Source organism: Gymnoscopelus braueri (assembly GCF_963280865.1).
Source record: "Gymnoscopelus braueri genome assembly, chromosome: 4".
NCBI lineage: Eukaryota > Metazoa > Chordata > Actinopteri > Myctophiformes > Myctophidae > Gymnoscopelus > Gymnoscopelus braueri.
Window position 1 is genome coordinate 16,332,994 of NC_137605.1, and position 20,671 is coordinate 16,353,664.

Genomic DNA, 20,671 nt, shown 5'->3' on the forward strand with positions numbered 1-20,671 from the left:
TACTAGGCTTAAAACAGCTCACACAAATAGATATTGTAGTTGAACTGTATGACTAATATAAGCATACAAAATGTACTTGTTCACTGATTCGGTGAACAACGCTGATACTCGGCCAAATCAGGCACCGATTTGGCCTACTGGCAGTGTGCACACGACATGTGGTGTCAATCAGCTCACCTAACCCTACAGAGCCACGCTGTAAAAAGGTGTCCAATAGAATAGAGAAATATCTTAAAAAGTAGACTAATGTTCTCAAGCAATGTAAGAACATTGCTTGGAACCGCCCCCCCTCCCCCCAAACACACACACACACACACGCCAAAAGATCATGTCAGTTCACTTTTTTATTGTTACACAGTAGTTGACTGGCACCAGAGTACCGTGGTTTCTGTTTTGCTACATTTACAGATGACTTATCCATCTTTACCTCGCTGTAAATAAAAATAAATAAATACAAAATAAACTGTTTTTTTCTTAAAGAAAAGAGGTGGCGGCGCTTTTAGGGGTCATAGAATCACAAAGACAACCCCAATTTCTGGCCTGCATCTCAACAGTCCAGTGGTCAAGTCTTTGTTCAGAGAAGAAAAAAATAATAATAAGAAGAAAAAAAACATCAATTAACCACTTAAGCCCTATTTTATACTTCGGCTATTCGAAAATAGCTGACCTACAAGCTCAAAACGTGTCGCATGGCGACGCGTTGTGAGCTTGTAGATCTGCTATTTTTTAAACGTTTTTTAAGGCCCAAAATAGGGACGTCAGGGTTAATGTGATTAAGGTCCTAAGAGTTTTTTTTGGCAACTTTACACTTTTAAGAACACCTAGAATGTAGAGACCCACAGAGTCTGTCTTATGTAGCAGAGCAATGTGCGCTTGACTAATTCTGCACTAGTGTAGCTAGCTAGACACATCAGACCTTACTACTTCCATATAATACTACTAGTTGAGTAAACGGCACTCTATGCTGTGGCAGCATAGCAAGTGTATTGTAAGTGCAGTAGAATATCATTGCTGTTGGGCAGAAACCTTGCATCTCCATAGTTCAACTTTTTATGTTATTTTGTAAATGTATGCCCTCATTCGTCACATAAGAGTGACACGTTAAAGTAGCGAAAATAGCAGATCTGACAGGCTCACAGCGCATTTGTATCGCGGATTCTGGCTTTGGGTTTTATAAATATTACATTAACAAGAGCATTAACAAAAGCTTGTGACCAAATTAAATTCACAGGAACACAGGTTATTTTTTTCACCCCATTTCCTGAAAAGTTACGCTTTTGGACATACAAGGTTTCCGCCCAACAGTGACGACATAATACTACTAGTAGAGTAAACGGCACTCCATGCAGCGACAGCATAATGTTGTATTAGAATATTATTGCAGTAGAATATGGAAGTTAGAACCTCTGTCAATTGAGTGTTTTCAGCAGCCAATGACAGAGCAGATGGGAACTCTATGACCCCATTCACCTCTGTGCAGAATGAAGTTGATTTGGAAATAGTACCCAAGGCTAACAAAATCAGAATATCTGGGCTGCTATAGCTGGACTGGCCCTGTAGATGGCGATGCACTTCTCTCCAGCTCACAGCACACTCATCATTCCCATCGCAGTTTCACATGATCCACCGCTAGAGGGTGCTAACGAGTATTAGTAGTGTTATTCAAAAGAAAAGCATTTTGACTAACCTTCAAAATGCAACAAAAACAAAATCAATAAAGTGCAAAAGATCATAATTATCCTATCCTAACTAAATCTATACTGTTTGACAAAAAAAGTATAGTGTATTTAAATATCTAAGGGGCAGAGACAGGCAAATGTATCATTAGACATCTAATATTTTTTACTGATTCATTACACTTGAATAATTTTACTATTACATAATAAAGAAAATATCTGTCAATTTTGAAACGGCCGTATTGGACAGTTCTTCGTTTGGGACATTTTCTGGATTTTGCTGTAAGTATCTTCCATTTCATGATTGACAACAAAGGAGTCATGGGGACAAGGTGAGAAGTGACAGGAGCGAGGAAGGGACACCATTTTGACATATTACAATACAACCCATCTTTTGTGCTTTTATGGAGAGGTGATTAATTACTTAAACCATACATACTTAGTTGACTGGAGTCCTCCAGGGGTCAAAACTAGGCCCCTCAATTTCCCCCCCTATACATCAAATATCTTCCCTGAAAATAGCCGATCTACAAGGTCACAACGCGGACTTGTAGATGGGCTATTTTCGCCGATTGCTCGCCACAGAATAGGGACGCTAGCGTTCATGTAGTTATAGGCCCTTAAAAAAGGGTCAGACCAGGACTCATTCATACTACAAAACTTCCTTTCACCGCTGACAAAATGCAATGTCATTCCCTGGATAAAAAATGAAATTGAACTTAAGACAAACAGAATGGCTCAGGAAAAACTCATCCACTCAACTTGTGTGTCATCGGGGAACCCCCCAAAAAGGGCAACAAAAAATGCACCCCTTTGTTCAAACATGAATTCACACAACCTATTTCAACTATATGACTTATATGTCAGCTTGTTGGGAAAATAGCGCAATACATTTTTGCATTAAAAGGAGTGTGCATCTTTCTTCATTTTCTTCTAGTTTCGTGAACCCATAATCACACCTTCTCAAACATACATACGTGTGTGTTCCACCCAGTGCTAGCAGGCATACGTTTCACCAGTACACCTATGGAACAATGCCTCAGTTCATTGACATGCAGTTCTACAGTAGCTTGTACGAAGAGAAAAAAAAAACGAAAAAAAACAAAACAATAAATTAAATCCTTTCGGTGTGTTGTAAACAAGTATGCCAACTTCTATTTACAGAACAAAATATACATTATAAGCTGCCGTCGTTACTTCTTCTGAAAACCCACTTACAGCGAGTGGACCTGGGGTAGTGTGTGTGGCGTTGGTGACAAAGATGCGTGTGTTCATCTCGAGTTGAGCATGCTGCAGACGTGACTCCCACCAGGCTCACCTGGTAGTTATAACGGCATCATAACAGGACATTCTCAAAGAGGCCGCACTAACTCTACTCGGGAGACTATTGCTCATAAACGTTACTAAGAAATATATAGATCACCTTAACAAGCCGGCACAATCAGCTTACCTCCGCAGAGAGAGCTCGGCAAAATATTATGGAATGCTGCCAACTCAAAGATCAGTCGAAAATGCTTGTATTTAGACCCAACGATCCACTATGAACGGGGTGTAAACACATAGACAGCAATGGACAAGTGATATTTTCCTAACCGAAAATAATGCCGATATAGATGTCGCCACCTGTAGCCAAGTCATTTAGAGTCAAAACCAACAGCATCATCTCAACAGTCCAGTGATTCCCACTCATTCCTTTACCAATGAAACCCAATACTGCTGACCATATTCCCATTGGCCCTATACTTACTAAATACTATACTACACTAAATATTTTTTCGGTGAATCCAGAATAGGGATTCTAAGATTCAAGTGGTTGAACTTTATCTGAAACATTTACATGATTTGATAGTGATTGCAGCTACTATTTATGGAAATCTCAAGAAAGAACTGCAGGCTACTGAGATGCCAGTTAAGTGAAAATGTGAAAAAAGATTGCAATGGTTTTTAGTTGTTTGTTTTAAGTGTACCAGAGTCGCTTGCTACCCTGAATAAGACACTAACTTCACAGTTTACTTCAATGACAAACAAGAGACAGAGGGGACACGGGGAGAGGGACAGTGTGCTCTGGTTGTAGTGTGTCAGTATGAATATCGGAGCAGTAACATAACACAGTGCTTCTCAACCGGCAGGTCGTGTGACCAAAAAACCCCCCCAAAAAAACACGTTATGAATATTGTGTTTGTAGATGTATTGGGTCCTCGACTTCATGGTCAACACAAAATTCGGGCTCCCAGTGTGAAACCAGTTTGAGAAAGCACTGGTGTTAAGAGAATCATGGTAGCAAAGGCAGCCGCTGTGGAGGAGCTCTTTTCGCTGAATGTGCCTTTCAAAAAGTCTTATAAACAGGATAGCGAGTCCTCCCTTCAGGGAGACAAGGAGGTAGGGGAGGAGCGGAGGAGGTAGGGAATGACGTGATGGAAGAACTCATGGGGACAACAAAGGAAAAAAAAAAATCCAATGTACCTCACTGTTGGAATTGAGTTGAGACATGGAGAAAGAAGGGAATGGACGAAGGAAGGGAGGGAGGGTGGGGGAATGCATCTTTTAGGGCTGTTCCTCTTTCTTCTTCAGGGATATACGTTTCTTCCTGGCAGCCAGCATCTCATAGAAGGGATCCACACTGACAGCAGAACTACAGAGAGAGAGAGAGGGGTGTGTGTGGGGAAAAGACAGGTTTGGTGAAAGGATCCTACCGATGGTCTGGGAGGTTAAGTCCATTGACTGACTGTACTATGATGAGTCAGGGACATTACTGGACATACTGTAACTGCAGAGACCGACCATTTTTCAATGCATGCGGTGGTTTGTTTGATTTTCCAAGGAAGCCATTAGATTCCATTAATTTCAGTACAGCATAAATGTTAACTTGCAGACACTTGAAGCTAGCTTGAGACAGGTAATCCAACACAGTGAAAGGTATTGCATGATTATCTTTTGTCAAAGTTACATCAGCGTTGCATTTTTAATGCATTATAAAGCACAGATTGATTTGAAAATGTCTAGCCAAAAATACTTGCATTCGAAATATTCATTTGGGGACATAATTCATATTTGACTTAATAAACCGCGTAATGTCAACATGCTCAAATTATTCAGTTAAGTTTGGTACTGTTTTAATGAGGAGAAATTGTAAACAAATACAAAATCTTTTATAAAGCCATTAACTCTCTCAGTGCCAATTAAAAAAAATTTTTTTGCGAACTGTGCCAATTCTTTTCTTATTTTTTTTTAAAGTAAAAAAAAAGTGCTTAGGAAGCGAGATACAGCCTTTTTCAGTTATAGGTTAAACAAAGAGTGGATGGAGCTGCAAATCTTCAGATAATGATATCTTGGGTTCTGAACACGTTTTTCCCGTTTTTTTAACAAATTGGGTGCCAGAGGTTTATTAAAATATTATACTTTGAGTGCCAGGACTTTTTAAACATTTTGAACCTTTTTCAAGTAGTCACAAAATATTTTCAGTGATCACCGTCCTCACGGTGATCCCCTCATTACACACATACAGGTCTCGTACAATCGGGGGGAAAAAATTTAAAACATTCGGAAATCCATTCCATAGTTGCAGCCAGTTGAAAATAGTTAAATTAACATTGTAAAAAAAAAAAGTGCACAGGAGCCGAGATACAGGTTTTTGAAGTCATAAGTTAACCAGGAGGTGGATTGGAGTCTAAATCTTGTAGGAGTGATATTTCCTGTTGCTGTGAAGGAAAAAAAAAAAAAAATTAAAAAAAAAAAAAAAAAAAAAAGGAATTCTTTTTTTTTTTTTTTCAAAAACCGTATATATACGGTTTTGGCACTCAACGTTAGTATGCGCAAAACCGTATATATACGGTTTTGGCACCCAATGTGTTAACTTGGGATTTCTCGTTCTGGCACTGAGGGTATAACCCTAAAACTCGGGATAACTCGGGGTCTGGCACTGAGAGAGTTAACAGCAAAATTATCTATGTTTGTGTGCATTATATTGTCGAAGCTGATAATAGGCAATTATATGTACTGGTATGGGAAAACATTATTGTATGATTGAAAAAACAACCGAGCCGAGAATAAAAAAACGTTTAAAGTCTTAAAAAATATATATTTGCTGTTTAAAACCCGAGTAACAGTTGGCAAGCCGTGGTCGATGGAATAGGTTATCACCCGTTTCCAAATTGCAAACAGTACTTGACATACACTGACGTGCACATTAGGCTAGCTAACATTCAGGGCCCTAAGAGTCTGCTCCACCAGACTGTGACAGGACATACGTGATATGGAGGATCCACTCGTCCTTCTCCTCGGGGGTGGGGGCGGAGATACGGTACACGTTATGGTTGCCCTCCACCACTCGGCCGTCTGCCTCCGTCTTGCAGGCCTTGATCAGCTGACCGCGGTTATTGGGGATGTACAGCTCAAAGCAGTTCTGGTGACAACACGGAAGAGAGGGAAGTGCTGGTGACCATCGATGGCTACATTTACATGCACGTCAGCATCCCCTATTTGGTTACATTTTTCTCTCATCTCAAGAGTTACATTCACACCTCAGTATTTTACAGTGTACTAGATTGGGTTCCCAGAGATACAACTTGTTATCAAAATGGGGGGTCTGTGGCCTAACCCATATCGAACTGCTGGTCCTTGAAATTAAAAAGGTTGAGAAATTACTAAATTAAGAGATCCAACTACTGGGAGTACATACCGGTTTCCTGGGGTCCTCTACCTCCCGGATGCTGAGGTTCTCCAGGGGAATGATTCCTCGTGGCTCTTTATCCTGAACAGACACAACACTTGAACTGACTTTATGTTTACGTTATGCATTATTTTATTTTATTATGAAGTAATGCAACAAGTAATGCTTAAAGTACAGTATCACTAATCGTACAGTAGCCAACTTAACATAATCTGAATACTGAAAAGACATGACAAGATGAGTTAAGTCTCACAACTCTAGATCTGCATTTTTTGGTATGCAACATCGTCATGTGACAGAGTATGAACTAACTAAAGCATACGGCTCCAGATTCTAGCAAGGGTTGCATGATATGGACAAAATTTGATATCTCGATATGTTTATCTCAATAGCGATATAATGACAATGGTTTCACATTTTGTCATTTTATTTCGTAAGACTTACTTTGCTGCAACTTGACGAACTGCTCTTATTTTGAAGGCTTACTTTCATATGGCGTGACAAACATGTTAAGCTTTGTAATGGTCACAGAAAATCACTGATCGTTCATTCACAAACGTCAGTGCTGCTGTTTGGAATCGGACATAAGGACCCGATGTAAACGGTTAAGCTTTTCATACACAAGCTGCCTTCTTACAATGAGGACTACTTATTTTCAAAACAAATGAGTTGCACGAGCAGGTAGGTGTACATAAGTGAAACTGCCACGGTCGTGCTAGTCTCACGCACATGCCCACCTGTGGCAGAGTTTAACTATCTGTTTGTATACATGCAGAGAAAAAGAAGGGTGATTTTCCTTTGGCGCTGGCTAAAACAAACGTATATTTGAGATTGGCTGACTAGCTGTACAAGCAGGGGAAAATGTTTCTTGTCCATATCATTGCCCTTTCCTCCAAGTCCATATCTAGATAACGATATAACCATACATTGCTCCTCCCTAGTTCTAGTTTGCTAATCGAGCGATATGGTTATGAGATGAAGTATAAATGACTCACTGTGGTGTATTCAAAGTAATAGAGGCAATTATCTGTGAGAATGAACCACCGTCTCTTCCATGTTTTCACCCGTCCCCCTGGAAAACAACAACGCAGGCACAACAATGACAAACAGGACTGGCAGAACCCTGCCTCACACAGTGCAAAGAGTACTAACTGCGTCAAGGGGTGGCAGATGTATCATATCAACGTAAATGACATCTGTGAAAGCTACTCAACGATATACAGGACAGAATACTATTCACTTTTACACTGAGGAGACAGTGTAGTAAAAGGAGATAGATGTTGATGTCACTGCTGTTTTGTTTTGCATTGCATAGCAATACAGGGGCATTGGGGGCAGGTATTTTCTCGTCCCTGAGGGAGGGTAAATTGCTTTTAAAGCTTCACCCAGCTGATGGCAACTCAGATGGCTTTAATGAGCGCCGGGGGGTAAGGATGTTAGGGGTTACGTTTCTTTTCTCAGGGACACTTTTACATGTACTGGGTGAGCCAGAGGTCCAACCGGCTACCTTCCGATTCCCAGACGGCCCTCTCAACCCACTCGGCTATGGCCGACCCGAGATCCACATCTAGAAGTTACAGAGGACAGCTTTCAACAACTCTCCGCATATTCTATAGCTGAGAAAAAAAGTCTAAATAAAGGCTACATTTTCTTCAGCTAAATTTCTATAATGTCTCTTTCAAGTACATACCTCCTGAGAAACAAGCAGCGGCAGCAGAGTGTGGAAATCGCAGTGGGAGGGAGGAGGGGGGATTGAGAGGAGAGAATGGACAGATAGAGGGACGAAAGACAGAGCAGGGGGAGGAGATGTTATTAGTGACAAAACAGATCACAGGCCCCCCCCGCCACCATGCAAAAGAGAATGATTGGCTCCATAGGACAGTAAAGCCTGATTTAATAGGCCAGATTTATACTTGGTTGCGCATTGTGTCACGCAACTAAGGATAAATCAGGCAATACTTAAGTTGCGAGCCAGTGTCACGGGCCGAAATAGCCGATCTATGCGGCTGTTGTGAGATCGTAGTTTGGCTGTTTTCGGCCTGTGACACCGCCGTGCAATTAAGTCTAAATTAAGCATAGGGTATTGCAGTGGTCTCTGCCATGATATGACTGACCTTCAGCAGCAGCCCACTACCAGTATATATGACGATTTAATCATAAATAAACATCAGAAAGAGGAGGACAGGCACGTTACAGAACAAAGCCTCAGGACAGAGCAGATTACAGCAGCAGTACAGGGTGTTTTACAGCTGCCAGAAACTTGTGTGCAAAAGAGGAGGTGCCGAGTGGGTGCAGGTGTGCATTCCAACCCGACAAACAGAGACTTGAGCAGGGCTCCAGACCATTTATCCACTGTGGGTAACTCAGGTCCTACCATCTTTCTCAGTTGGTCGCTCTAGGACGTGTTTTGGTCACACCCTTTTTACGGCGTGCCGTAAAAGAGGCTGGCCGTCTATAAAAAAGGCCAGTCCACACCAATGCAACTCCTTGCAACATGCAACTACTTGCAACCATTATCCCCAATGGCAGTTTCCAAGGAGTTGCATTGGTGTGGACTGGCCTTGAAACAGTTTTGTTGCAAGGAGTTGCGTTGCGACTAGTTGCATTGGTGCCGTCTGGCCTGCAGACGGTTGGTCTGTCTGTGTGTGTTTTACTGTCCGGAGCTAAGCTCGCAAGCCACTGGACTGATCAACGCCAACTCATCAATGCACACTGCAGTACTACCTTAGTGCTTCATCTTGTAGTGCAAGTGATACCAGTACTTGAACGGAGCGAGCAGACAAGTCAACCGTCTATATCGACAGAGCCTACAAGGCGTTTAAACATTCAAATAAAATGTAACATTGCTCTGTCTTTCTGGAAACATTTTATACTGCCTTGTGGTTTCCTAGTTGTCTCTTTATTAGCCACAGCTTCAGAGCAAAGTCTTTGGTTTATTTGAACCACTTGTATCCTGCTGAAAGATTTTCAAAAATAGCATATCTACCAAGCTCACAATGCATCCAAGTATAAAATAGGGCTTTTAAAAGCCATGCTGTGAAAACAAAAACGCTGAAACTTACCAGGAGTTTCTAGTATAGTAAAGCATACAAAGGCGCCTTTTCCTCTACACGTTATGCTTGCTTAGGAGTTAATACTATAGCACTTTGTGGTGGCTTTCTAGCCATCAATATTTCAACTCTAGGTGGTTCAACATACCCAATTAAAGACCTAAAGCCTGATGTACATCGTCAATGCCTCGCTGTAGTAGAAAGAACAGTGAGTGTGTGTCCCACTTTAGAACCAAGTACTTCTAGAACTAATTAAATCACTTAAACCCTACATCCTTAATTGCCCGGAGTCCCCTAGGGGTTTTTATACTAGGCCACAACGCATCGCATCGTGAGCTTGTAGATCTGAAGAAGAGCGTGGGCGCGAAATGTCACTAAAAATTAAAAAATCACACCCTGTGTGAAGTGGGCGGTGTCTTGCTAGCTAATCACAATACTGAATGGAGTCAACCAATCATGTACAAAAGATAAATACATTTATTGAAACACTCTTTATGATGGACGAAACCATAACTTGAAAAAAACCAAATTTTGGTTTTTTTCAAGTTATGCTTTCTTATATAGGGCTATGCACGTGTGTCATGTGACACTGGCCAATCACAGTCCTGAATAGACTGTGATTGGCCAATCACAGCGCAGGATAATTCTACAAATTTCCTGGGCCCAGATCACAGCGCAGGAAAATGTACATTTTTCCAAATCTCACTTATAGGGGCGGTTTCACCGCCCAAAAATACGTTTATTGACTAAGGGAACAACTAAAGTGTGCGACTCATTATCTTTGATCTCAGCTTGTAGATCTGCCATTTTTGCCGAATGTTCACCTCAGAATAGGGATACTGGGGTTCGTGTGGTTTATGTGCGTCCTGTCTGATAACAGCCGACGGTCGCTTTGAAGAACAGGATTATTTCACAGGTTTCATCATCAGTGCTGCTACGTACACGAGCACAGATGATGAAATTGCAGACAGGGAGAGACCCACTGAGCCAGTGAAGTAGAAAAAGTGCTACTTTCAACCACAATGGCCAAGTACCCACGCCGGAGGTGCACCTTAACAGCCGTCATCAGGCACACAAAATGGCCAAATAATTCAACCATTTTGGGCATAGTTTGGAGCCCTGCTGAGGAACCGGTTTGTGAAATCACAAATCAGCCACTGCAGTGTTGGGACAGTAGAGCAAACCCCCAACACCAGTGCACTCACTCGCCACCTCCGTGGAACGTGATTGTGAACCTCTGCTCTACATAATCAATAATAACGATTGGTTGTCGTGACACACCGATTTATGGTAATTGTGTGTCAAGCATACAGTACTTTTCATAATAAGCTGATCAAGAGAGTGCTTTAATTTCAAATTGAAGTGTATTTCGTGACATTTTACCACATGAACCCTAGCATTCCTATTATGGGGCAAACATTCCGCGAAAATAACCGATAGTTCTGCTTTTTTCCGGCAAAGATATGTATTGGGAGAGGGAAAAAAAGGAGGGGGCCTAGTATACTGTAGACCCATGGGAGACCACGGTCAATTAAGTATATAGGGTTTAAGTGGTTAAGGACCCCTGGATGTACTGTATTAGTCAACCGCACACAACAGTAAACAAAGTTATTTAGTCAGCGTTTACTTTACACAGAACTGCATATAATGCCATGGTAAAAACATATCCCCAGGACCTCCCCCCCCCCCCCCCCCAACAGGCCCTCTGCTAACATCCTCTCACCTAGTTTGAGCAGCCAGCCCTCCCTGTCGGGGTTGAAGAAGGTGTGAGTCAGGTCATTGCCATCGTCCTCGGGGATCTTGAAGGGCTCATTCTTAATGCTCTCATACAGATTCTGGAGATGGAAGGAAATGAGTTATTCTTTTTACAGGAAATTACACGTTTTCAAACTCAGATTTCATTAAGATTGTTTTTAACTGTTCAAAAGTACAGCTGCACCATTAGGGTATGTTTACACAATCAGTATTTTAAAATAAATAGGCACCCTGCGTCTCTTCATTTAAAACCTATGAGAAATTACAAAAAGGTACTGGTCAATACGTAGAGCGGAGCGCTTTCAAAATGTGTACATGGACAGGCATTTTTTTTCAACTGACCAATCACGATAAATCGTGTCTGCTGTCTTCAATACAACTCCAAGTAGCCTATAAAATATTGATAAAGTAATAAAATAGCAGTTGTACATGTCAAATCTATCAAGATTGAGCAACCACAAGTCCTATTTCTTGCACATTACAGTATATTAACGACCCATCCATTTTAATAATGCACAATGTGACGTGTTGTAGATCTGCTTTTTAGCAGAAATAGCCGATCTACAAGCTTGTAGATCTGCTTTTCGCAACTTTAGAAAAATCTAGAAACATTGCTAGTCAATTTGAAACATTTTTAAATGTTTTATCAACTGTAGGGTGTTCTAAATTATTCAACATTGCCAACATGTTTATTCCACACACTGTTACACACTGCCCCAGATTCAGCCCAAACCACACCATCTATATATAAAAGGCCGCATGGTCCACACAGTATATGACTGTACACAAAATAAATAATGCAGCTCTTGCTCGTGGAAAACGAGCATTCTTCCAGAAATATCATCATGGCTGCCGTACCCTGAGCAGGTCCTCGGGCAGGTCTCCCCCCTCGTTGATGCCTCGGTTCATGGAGATGAAGCGGTCCAGTCCAGGCTTGTCTCTAACGTTGGGGTTGTGGAGGCTGGTATTCAGCATGATGATAGCAAATGACAACACATAGCACGTGTCTGGAAAACACACAATACACACTTCCTACGTCACCTCCTGAAGGATAGCAAAACCAGACAAACATGACTAGTGGAGACATTTTTGTAGTGAAAAAGAGGCATGATTATGAACGTCGCCACAATTCTTGATATAACTGGTGCAGGACAAGTAAAGAAAGTTAATGTCCGCACACAGGAAGGGCCTATTGAAGACCTTCCTGGGAGAAACGTTTGTTGAATAAAGCACAGGACCACGTTATATACTGTGAGCAGACATTATCTTCGATTTTTTTTTTCTGGTAATCTTGATGGAAATGGTCATTTTCCATGGCTAAGAAATATTTTTAGAGCCTAGTAAAAGATTCAGGTTGGGGTCAGGGTTACGATTAGGGGTTGGGGTTTAAAAATGTCTGCACAAAAAAAAAAGGTAAATTTAGAATTTTTAAAGAAAATATGGTTTTGACATCCCCACATGGATAGTAATACTACAAGTGTGTGTGTGTGTGTGTGTGTGTGTGTGTGTGTGTGTGTGTGTGTGTGTGCGTGTGTGTGTACCAGTGCTCTGGAAGACACCCGGGTTGCAGTGGCAGTATCTCTGAGCGAAAGCCTCCATCATTCTGTCTATCTTCTGGGCTTCGCCAGGCAGACGGAAGCTCCATAGGAACTGTCTACAAGGGGTTAAAGACAGGGTCCAACTTAAGCACTTTCAACCTAGCGTCCCTATTTTGGGCATCTAAATTATTTTCAAAGAAAAGAATAATTATGTCCAAAATGTTTCAGAAATGAGGAAAATAGCAACTAGCTTTGAGATCGACATACAACGGAGCAGTGGGGAGAGGCAGTCATAATGTATTTTATCACACGACGTAGAGCAGTGGGGTGAAGTAGCTTCCAGCTTACCTGAGGGCCTGGACTAGATTGAGGTCGGTGAACTCGTGGAGGTCAACAAAGGCCTGCAGCACTTTGAGGTTTAAATCCTCCCTACAGGAGCACACAGCAACAGATGGTCAGGCAACCTGCTGTAGGTGACTAAAGTTCTCTTTCATTTTGAGTGCTGTAAAGTTCATCAACTGTAGCAGAGGCTATGCTATGTTCATCTTAGGTCTTGTATACTGTATGTTGTGTAGTGTTTTAGTGATGTGTATTGTATTGTACCCTGCAAGCAGATGTTTCCTTTTTGGGACTTTAGAGTCATGCACTAGCCAAACTTGCCCATGAAAGGACAGAGATAGTAGGAGAATGATTATTAGTTTAGAAGTCCTTTATTGTCCACAAGGGACATTCCTTTAGCCTCTATCAGTACAGAAACAATGATAAATACAGTCAAACGGTAAACTCCAAAGTTAAAGGATACAAGAGTAAAAACAGGAGAGAAGGAGAAAATCGGTTGACACACACTACCTTTCTCCAAGATAATCTCCTATAGCCGTCTTGTTGAGGCCTTCTCCTTTATAGAGGAATTGGGCGATGTCCTCTGGGGTGTGTCTGAGTAACTCATTCTCCACTAAAAATACTATGCCCTGCACAAACACAAGAATATACACTTATTAATCACCACACGACTCATGCACAGCAATATTGCTTTACACAAGGGGTGCAACAGTTAATCAAACTCATCGATTTAATAGATTCTAAAAAAATAATCGCTTTTAATCAAATAATCGATGGGGCCAAAAATGGCAGGAAAAGAGGCGAAAACTGAGCTTGTATAATTTACTCTATTTTTGCATGACACTGTTGTACAACAAAGTATAAAATAGTATAAATAGTATAAATCACATAAAAAAACGAATGTAAGAAACATTAAAAAAATGTTCCCTGAGAGAAACCAAACTCGGATAAGTGCGTGACTGTGAGCAGTCACCTCGGACTAAAAACTGATACCTTTTTGGGGTCCATGTTAAATTTCTTCCTTCCCATTGCCACATGTCTGCTCTTCTGTAGAGTTTTACTGCAGGGAGAGGAGAGTATTTTTTGATCATGCACAGCAGGTAGTGAGGTAGTGAGTAGTGATCCAGACACATCCACACATCACATACTACTGTGTCTAACAAGCATGTTCCCAAAATAAACACATTTGCATACAATGTAGGTACAACAGGACACAAGGAACGGACTTTTTCTGAAGCATTTTTCCATGAATAACTCTCCATCATTCTACTAACTGTTGGGCTGCATAGAGGAAAGACAGAAGATGCACCAATGCAATCCATGCCTCTGCTTTTGATATCCCCCCTCTGGTTAATCATTTTTTTATCACCAGTGGGGATATGTTTCATCCCTGCATCTGGTCAGACTGAATTATATGCATACATGTAAGTGCACTGCATACATGCATTTCCTTTTGGGAAATGTAGACTGATATGCTTGACAAGTGGACCTGGGTGCTGCAAGTGCATCGCTGCTCGGCAGCAGTGTTATAGTAGTGTTTAATACTTCAAATGGCCATACTTCGGTGACCATTGCTCTTATCAGCGCAACATAGGATTAGGTTTGAAGGCTGCACAGCGGCCTGAAAATCTAGTGTTTGATAATATCACAATTTAACAACATTTTTACCACATTAACCCTGGCATCCCTATTTGTGTCAAATTTGTCACACAACGTCATTTTTTAAATACAGAAAAAGCTCACGAGTCAACCAAATGGCACCCTGTGTAGCAGAGTCCTCACCTGCCCTCGGTGCTGGCCTCCAGGCCCTCCACCTCTAAGATGGCCTCCCGGAGCTCCTCGCGGAGCCTCTGGATCTCCTGCAGCAGAGCGCCCTTCCTGCGACGGATGTCCTCCAGCTCAGAGCGCTCCTCTGGGCTCAGGTCCACTGGGACTGAGACAGGAAGAGCACCACAATGACATCATTACAGTTGCCATTTCAGACACACCGTCTCTGGCACCATTGGGCCCGATTTATACTTAGTTGCGAGATACAATGCACAACAAAGTATTACTCACCCTTTAGGCTACAGTCAACACCGGAATCTAACAATGACATTGTTTTGTAAAGGGTGGGTTTCGTATGGTATGACAAATTTGACCATTTCTAATGTTGCCTAAATTATGGAGTCATTTCTATTGGTATGGTGGAGCAACTGAGTCTATGCCAGATCATGAAATGGCATGAAGGATACAGAGATAATAAACAAATTAGTTATTTGTGATTGAGGGGCCTCTCTCACCCGTTACTAATTTATCACATAATGGTAACCATTTTCTGATCCAGAATCATAAAGTGTAATTGTACTGGCACAATCCAATGACCAAATTCAAATAAAGCACCACAGGAGGGGATACCAGGATAATGAAAAGGCTATAATTGGATTAACTAACATCAAAATGTAACGAGAGAGAGTGAGGTGGAGCCTGTTAAAAGAGCTACTTTCTATGTTGTGCAGCACAAAAGCCTTTTCTTCAACAACAAGTGCTGGACATTAATCAATGTCATTCCATATTTCAACAAGGATGGAATTTCCTGTAGATTCCCTTCTACTCCATGCTATCCACTCACTGACCTGTTCCTAATGTCCCCATTTAGTTTGAGCACTGAAATGGAAATGTATGGAAATGTATGGAAAAGCAGGCAGTTGATGATTGGGTTGTTGCCATATCAATTCAAGACCCCCACATTATAACCATTATTAAATTGGTAATACATTAATCTGTCAAAGCAAATTTTGTTAATATACCTATGTGGTGGTGAGCACTGTAGAGGTACAACATTTATTTCTGAGAGTTCACCCATCAAAAGAACCTTATTAAAGTGGGACTTTGTGGAGTCGATATAAAAACCCCACACACAAACAGACACATTAATTAACTGACTAATATCAACCAATGAATAGGAAAACACATCTGTTAAACAATAATTAGCACTTCTAGTATAATAAAAGTTTATTTAAGTCATTACGAGACAGACCATACAGTAGCTGTATCGACTAACCACCTTGAGTTACAGTAAATTCAGCCAGAAAGACCTCAAACGCTTTGGTACCAACTAAGTGGATTTAGCACAATCAAAACAAGTATACTGCAACCACAGACAACCACAGACTCCACTCATAGGCAGTCAAGACACTTACTCTCTTTCAAACATTATCAGGTGACACAGATAGGTTTATAGGGGATTGGAGACCTGTGGGCCAATAACCATATTCAACAGACACCGTTGTTTAGCAGAACCTTTTGTGCAATATTAGCAAAAAATTACAATCCCATTTTCATTATCTACACTACAGTATACATATACAATATATCTATATCTATTTATATATGTATATCTCCACACACATACACACGTCTGTTTAACCATTTTCAAACTGGCACAAAAAAAAAATCACCATTGCTCGAGAGAATACCAGAAATGGCAGATACACAAGCTCATAATAAGTACTGTGTGAGCTTGTAGGTCTGCTATTTGTCCATGACACCGTCGTACGACGAAGTATAAAACTGGGCTTAAATTGTTAAGAAGTGCCCAAAAGTACAAGCATGCTCATTGTCAATGTTATCTTGTGCTCATGTCAACATCTAGGCTAGTTGTAGGCACTAGGAATGATATCTGGCCCGGTAAATTATTTACAAAATATGACTGTCCCAACATTTAGGCTATAATATCCAAATAGATAATCTACCCCCCCACCTGAAGGATGCTTTTATCCATGTTGAGAGTGAATGACAGGCAGGTGTTTCACATTGTTTCTCTCCATATCTAAGAACAGACCGTGAGCTCTTTTCTATTAAAGAGCTTGTTCATCTCTGTTCGAAAAAGAGTACGACTGACTGTGTCCAGATGAAATGCCATTTCTTTTTAACTTGTTAGTTGCAACATTCAAGGACGTGGCCTGGACAAAATGATTATTCAATCTTTTCTATTTACACCCGTAACTTTTGATTACACAGTTCTATCGGTGTGCAGTTGTACCTCACAAATCTTCATTAACTTATATATATAAAGTTATAATAGTATACAATAGCTATTATTGTATAAGATGGTCTGCCACAAGGTCCAGTTCTTAAATTATAAAACAAAGAATAGCACTCCGAAGTCCTTCTGGTACTTTTGAATTCATAATAAGGCACGGGCATACACAAACACGTTCGGCGTCAAGCCTTCCTCAGCGTGTATCCTTTGTTTTATACACAGCCGTGCACCTGGCAAAGTGTTATTTGATTGGACTGAGTGTGCTCATTTTTGTTTCTACCCAGCTCTTAAATTAGCCATTGATTATATTCTAGCCCACAATCTAATGACTTAGAAGAAAATTGGCCCAAGGCCAAACTTATTTGCAGAGCCCTGAACTAGGCTAACAAACCTTTAAACGCAGAGGTACATCCTAAATATTAGTACCAGGGATGCTTACATCAGATACTGGGTCCTGGTAAAGTTTAAATGTAAGCCTAGTATTCCAATCATGTGCCAGAGACACAACAACTCTTAAAGTCCTCCATCTGTCATTAATAAGAAATAAGAACACTGCTTTGTAGACAACGCAGAAGGTCATATTATACAAAAACGTTTTGAAGACCATTCACTGGGAGATTAAAAGGTCTTCCCATCTGTGCACCTTGCCTTCTGTGCAAAAATGGATAAACTTACCATGATCTGTGGCTTTCAACGGTACGTTTGCACTTGTTCTAAGATGTGCAAGGTAAGAGCGTCAGCTAAATGGCTGAAGTGTTCATGTAAATTTGGCTAGTTCCATTTACTTGGACAAAACATTTGAATGATCACAGGTACCCATGCTTCTTATAGCTGCCAACGATGCAAATTCTGTACATCTCTATAAAGTGTTATCTCCCCTTCCCTTTCTTCTGACTTAAAATAGCACAAGGGATAGTTTCATCAGCCTTCATGGGCTGGTAAATGTCTCTGATAGCAATGGTATAATGATAAGAGGTGGATTCATACAGTCAAGGACAATCTATTCAGCTATACATACGGCAAACATTTATAGTACTGTAATTTGCCAGTTCGAACCAGATAACTTGGATTCCTTTTTGTTAATCCTACCACACCCATTGGTCAATTTGGGCCAATTTTTACAGTTAAACTAACACTGAGGATTTCACTTTTTCATGTACAGTATATATCTGCTGCTATGCTGCTTATGTCGAACCTCAGGTACTTACTGCACCGGATAGATATAATAGTATGTGTAAATATGTAGATACATAGTTTTTATTGATATCTCTCTTCCCCTTGCTCCACCTGCCACCCCCCCCCCTTCCATTTCTCTTTTTGATGAAAATAACCAAAACTATGGAGCTTGCATAAAAACGAATTTCACCCACTGTTTTATACCTGCACACCTGTGATGTGACAATAAAGTTGATCCTGATAGCCTGGCTGCAAGCCATGGAAGGTTCAATTATGCACTACTTATAAGATGGAATTGTAATCATTCCTGAGGGGAAATTCAGATTTGACGACAGCCATGAGCTTGAAACAGACAAGATACTGTGTGGATAGACCACAAATTAAATGCATAGCACCACACTGCAATACACAAAACCTCTCAATGTAAATAAATTTGTAGCACACACAGCTTGTATTCAGTGTATTCACACTGAGTAAACATGAAGTTATAGAACGTCATTATTGTGTTCTTTACCATTACACAGTGTGGATCCACTCCCAGAGATAGTAATCATAACGCATATCAAAGTGGAGGTCCTTGAATTTTAAAAAGGTTGAGAATCACTGCTATAATGCACCTCCCCTGGTCGTGCTGCTGAAGTAAAAGGTTCAAATCTGACCATTAGCTTAAATATATTAAAACACATGGTCGGTTTCGTAGCCATGGTGATGTTTTCAGCACCAACAATAGACCAGACGAGTGTTTACTATGCAAAAATGACAGCTGCACTTCAGCACCAACCACGCCCACAGTAGACTGGCATGAATGAGGATGAGATGATTATGATACGAAAACAACTAGAATAGCCAAAGTCAAGACGTCTACCATTATTTCAAAAGCCCAGTTTAACTGCTTTGCAAAAAAAAAAGTGTATCAGTCAGAACACTGCATCAAAAAAGCGTTATAGTCTATAGATCTGGTATCCCTGCACAGACTGTCTGCTCCTTTGAATGGAAACCATCCATCTGATAGTGTTAGTTGGTACATCATAAAAGATGTCTTTCTAGAACTGAAGAGACCCATGAACTGAAGAGACCCATGACCCGTGGTATATAATATGTATATAATGTGTATAATGTGCATATAATATGTATATAATGTGCAATTATATAATATGTTTTTTGTACTGTCCAACGACCAAGTCGTTGGACAGTACAAAAACACATTATATAATTCCACACTTCATCTTATTCCCCGAGTTGTTGTTGTGAGTCTTATTATTCCAGCACATAAACGGAGCCCATAAAGAGACGATAGCAGCGCTAGCTTCACGTTAGCCAAACAGTCTGTTTAAACGGCACTTACTGTAGTCCAGGTCGTCCATCTTGGGCGCTTTGCTTTTAGGCATCAATATTTCAGAGTCGACTGTCATTCAATAACCAGAAAAATATGGATATATGTGGAAATATATCCTCAAAATTAAAGGGAAATAAATAAATAACAACCCCTTGCGTGTCTTCTGTGGGCCAGAGACAAAGGAGGTGGCGATGAAGGAAGTGACGTCACGTCACCCTGGACTTTAATTTCTAGTGCCCGAAGGATTCGGCCAAGTGATTGGATAGTTGGTTGTCAGGGAGACATATTGCGTTGCTAGGGAACCCCCTTGGGTCCACGTTTATTTCTTGTCATCTGCTGATATTCATGAACTGGAAATAAACTTGTTGTACCCTGAACATGGACCCATTACCTACTATGACTCAGCCCTAACCATATAAGGAGTTCCTTATATGGGAATATAAGATCAGCGATCATCTCCATATATGGGAATAAAGGGGACAAGGACAGACAGATACACAGATCTCCATATATGGGCATATTGGTTGGATCGGTGCCGTGGTGCAACATAGGTGTGAGATCTGTGTAGTGACCCGAACTCTAGATGTGAGGGCGCTGGTCCTATTCAATTTGACGACGGTGGATGTCACAAATTATCAATTATGTCAATTATTTCTTGAAATATTGAACTTTTATTTTAAATAATGGATGACAGTGGCGGGCGGATCAGGCTACCTTGCCCAAATATGGAGTCATACATCATACGTCACGGATGACATCACAACACACACAGCTGCTGTAGGCGGCTACTATTTCTGTATTTAAACAGAGTCAGACAAACAGAACAGTGGCCAAGGCACCTAGATTTAATTATTGTGGCAGTTTCAAAATTGTATAATGGAGCTTCCAGATCTTGGAGAGCATTGCTCTTTTAAGTCTTGCAAACGGTTGGATTTCCTTCCCATGAGATGTGATTCCTGTGAAGCCATTTTCTGTAAAGACCACTTCACCTATGCAAATCACAAGTGCGTGTCATCGTACAAGAAGGATGTCCTGGTCCCTCAGTGTCCTTTGTGCAACACTCCCATTCTAGTCAAGAGAGGGGAAATGGCTGACATCAAGGTTGGGG

General features: G+C 40.9%; 1 protein-coding gene across 1 annotated transcript; it reads right to left on the reverse strand.

Moving 5' to 3' along the window:
* Positions 1-337: 337 nt before the first annotated feature.
* cyth2 (cytohesin 2) lies at positions 338-19,741 on the reverse strand. Its single transcript, XM_080427013.1, has 12 exons — positions 19,573-19,741; positions 14,810-14,960; positions 14,021-14,087; positions 13,538-13,656; positions 13,037-13,117; positions 12,692-12,804; positions 12,009-12,157; positions 11,119-11,230; positions 7,341-7,417; positions 6,355-6,426; positions 5,924-6,078; positions 338-4,308 (listed from the first exon to the last, which is right to left on the reverse strand). Exons 1-12 carry the CDS (start codon positions 19,637-19,639, stop codon positions 4,221-4,223), a joined length of 1,251 nt encoding a protein of 416 aa, XP_080283139.1. The 5' UTR covers positions 19,640-19,741; the 3' UTR covers positions 338-4,220.
* Positions 19,742-20,671: the final 930 nt, after the last annotated feature.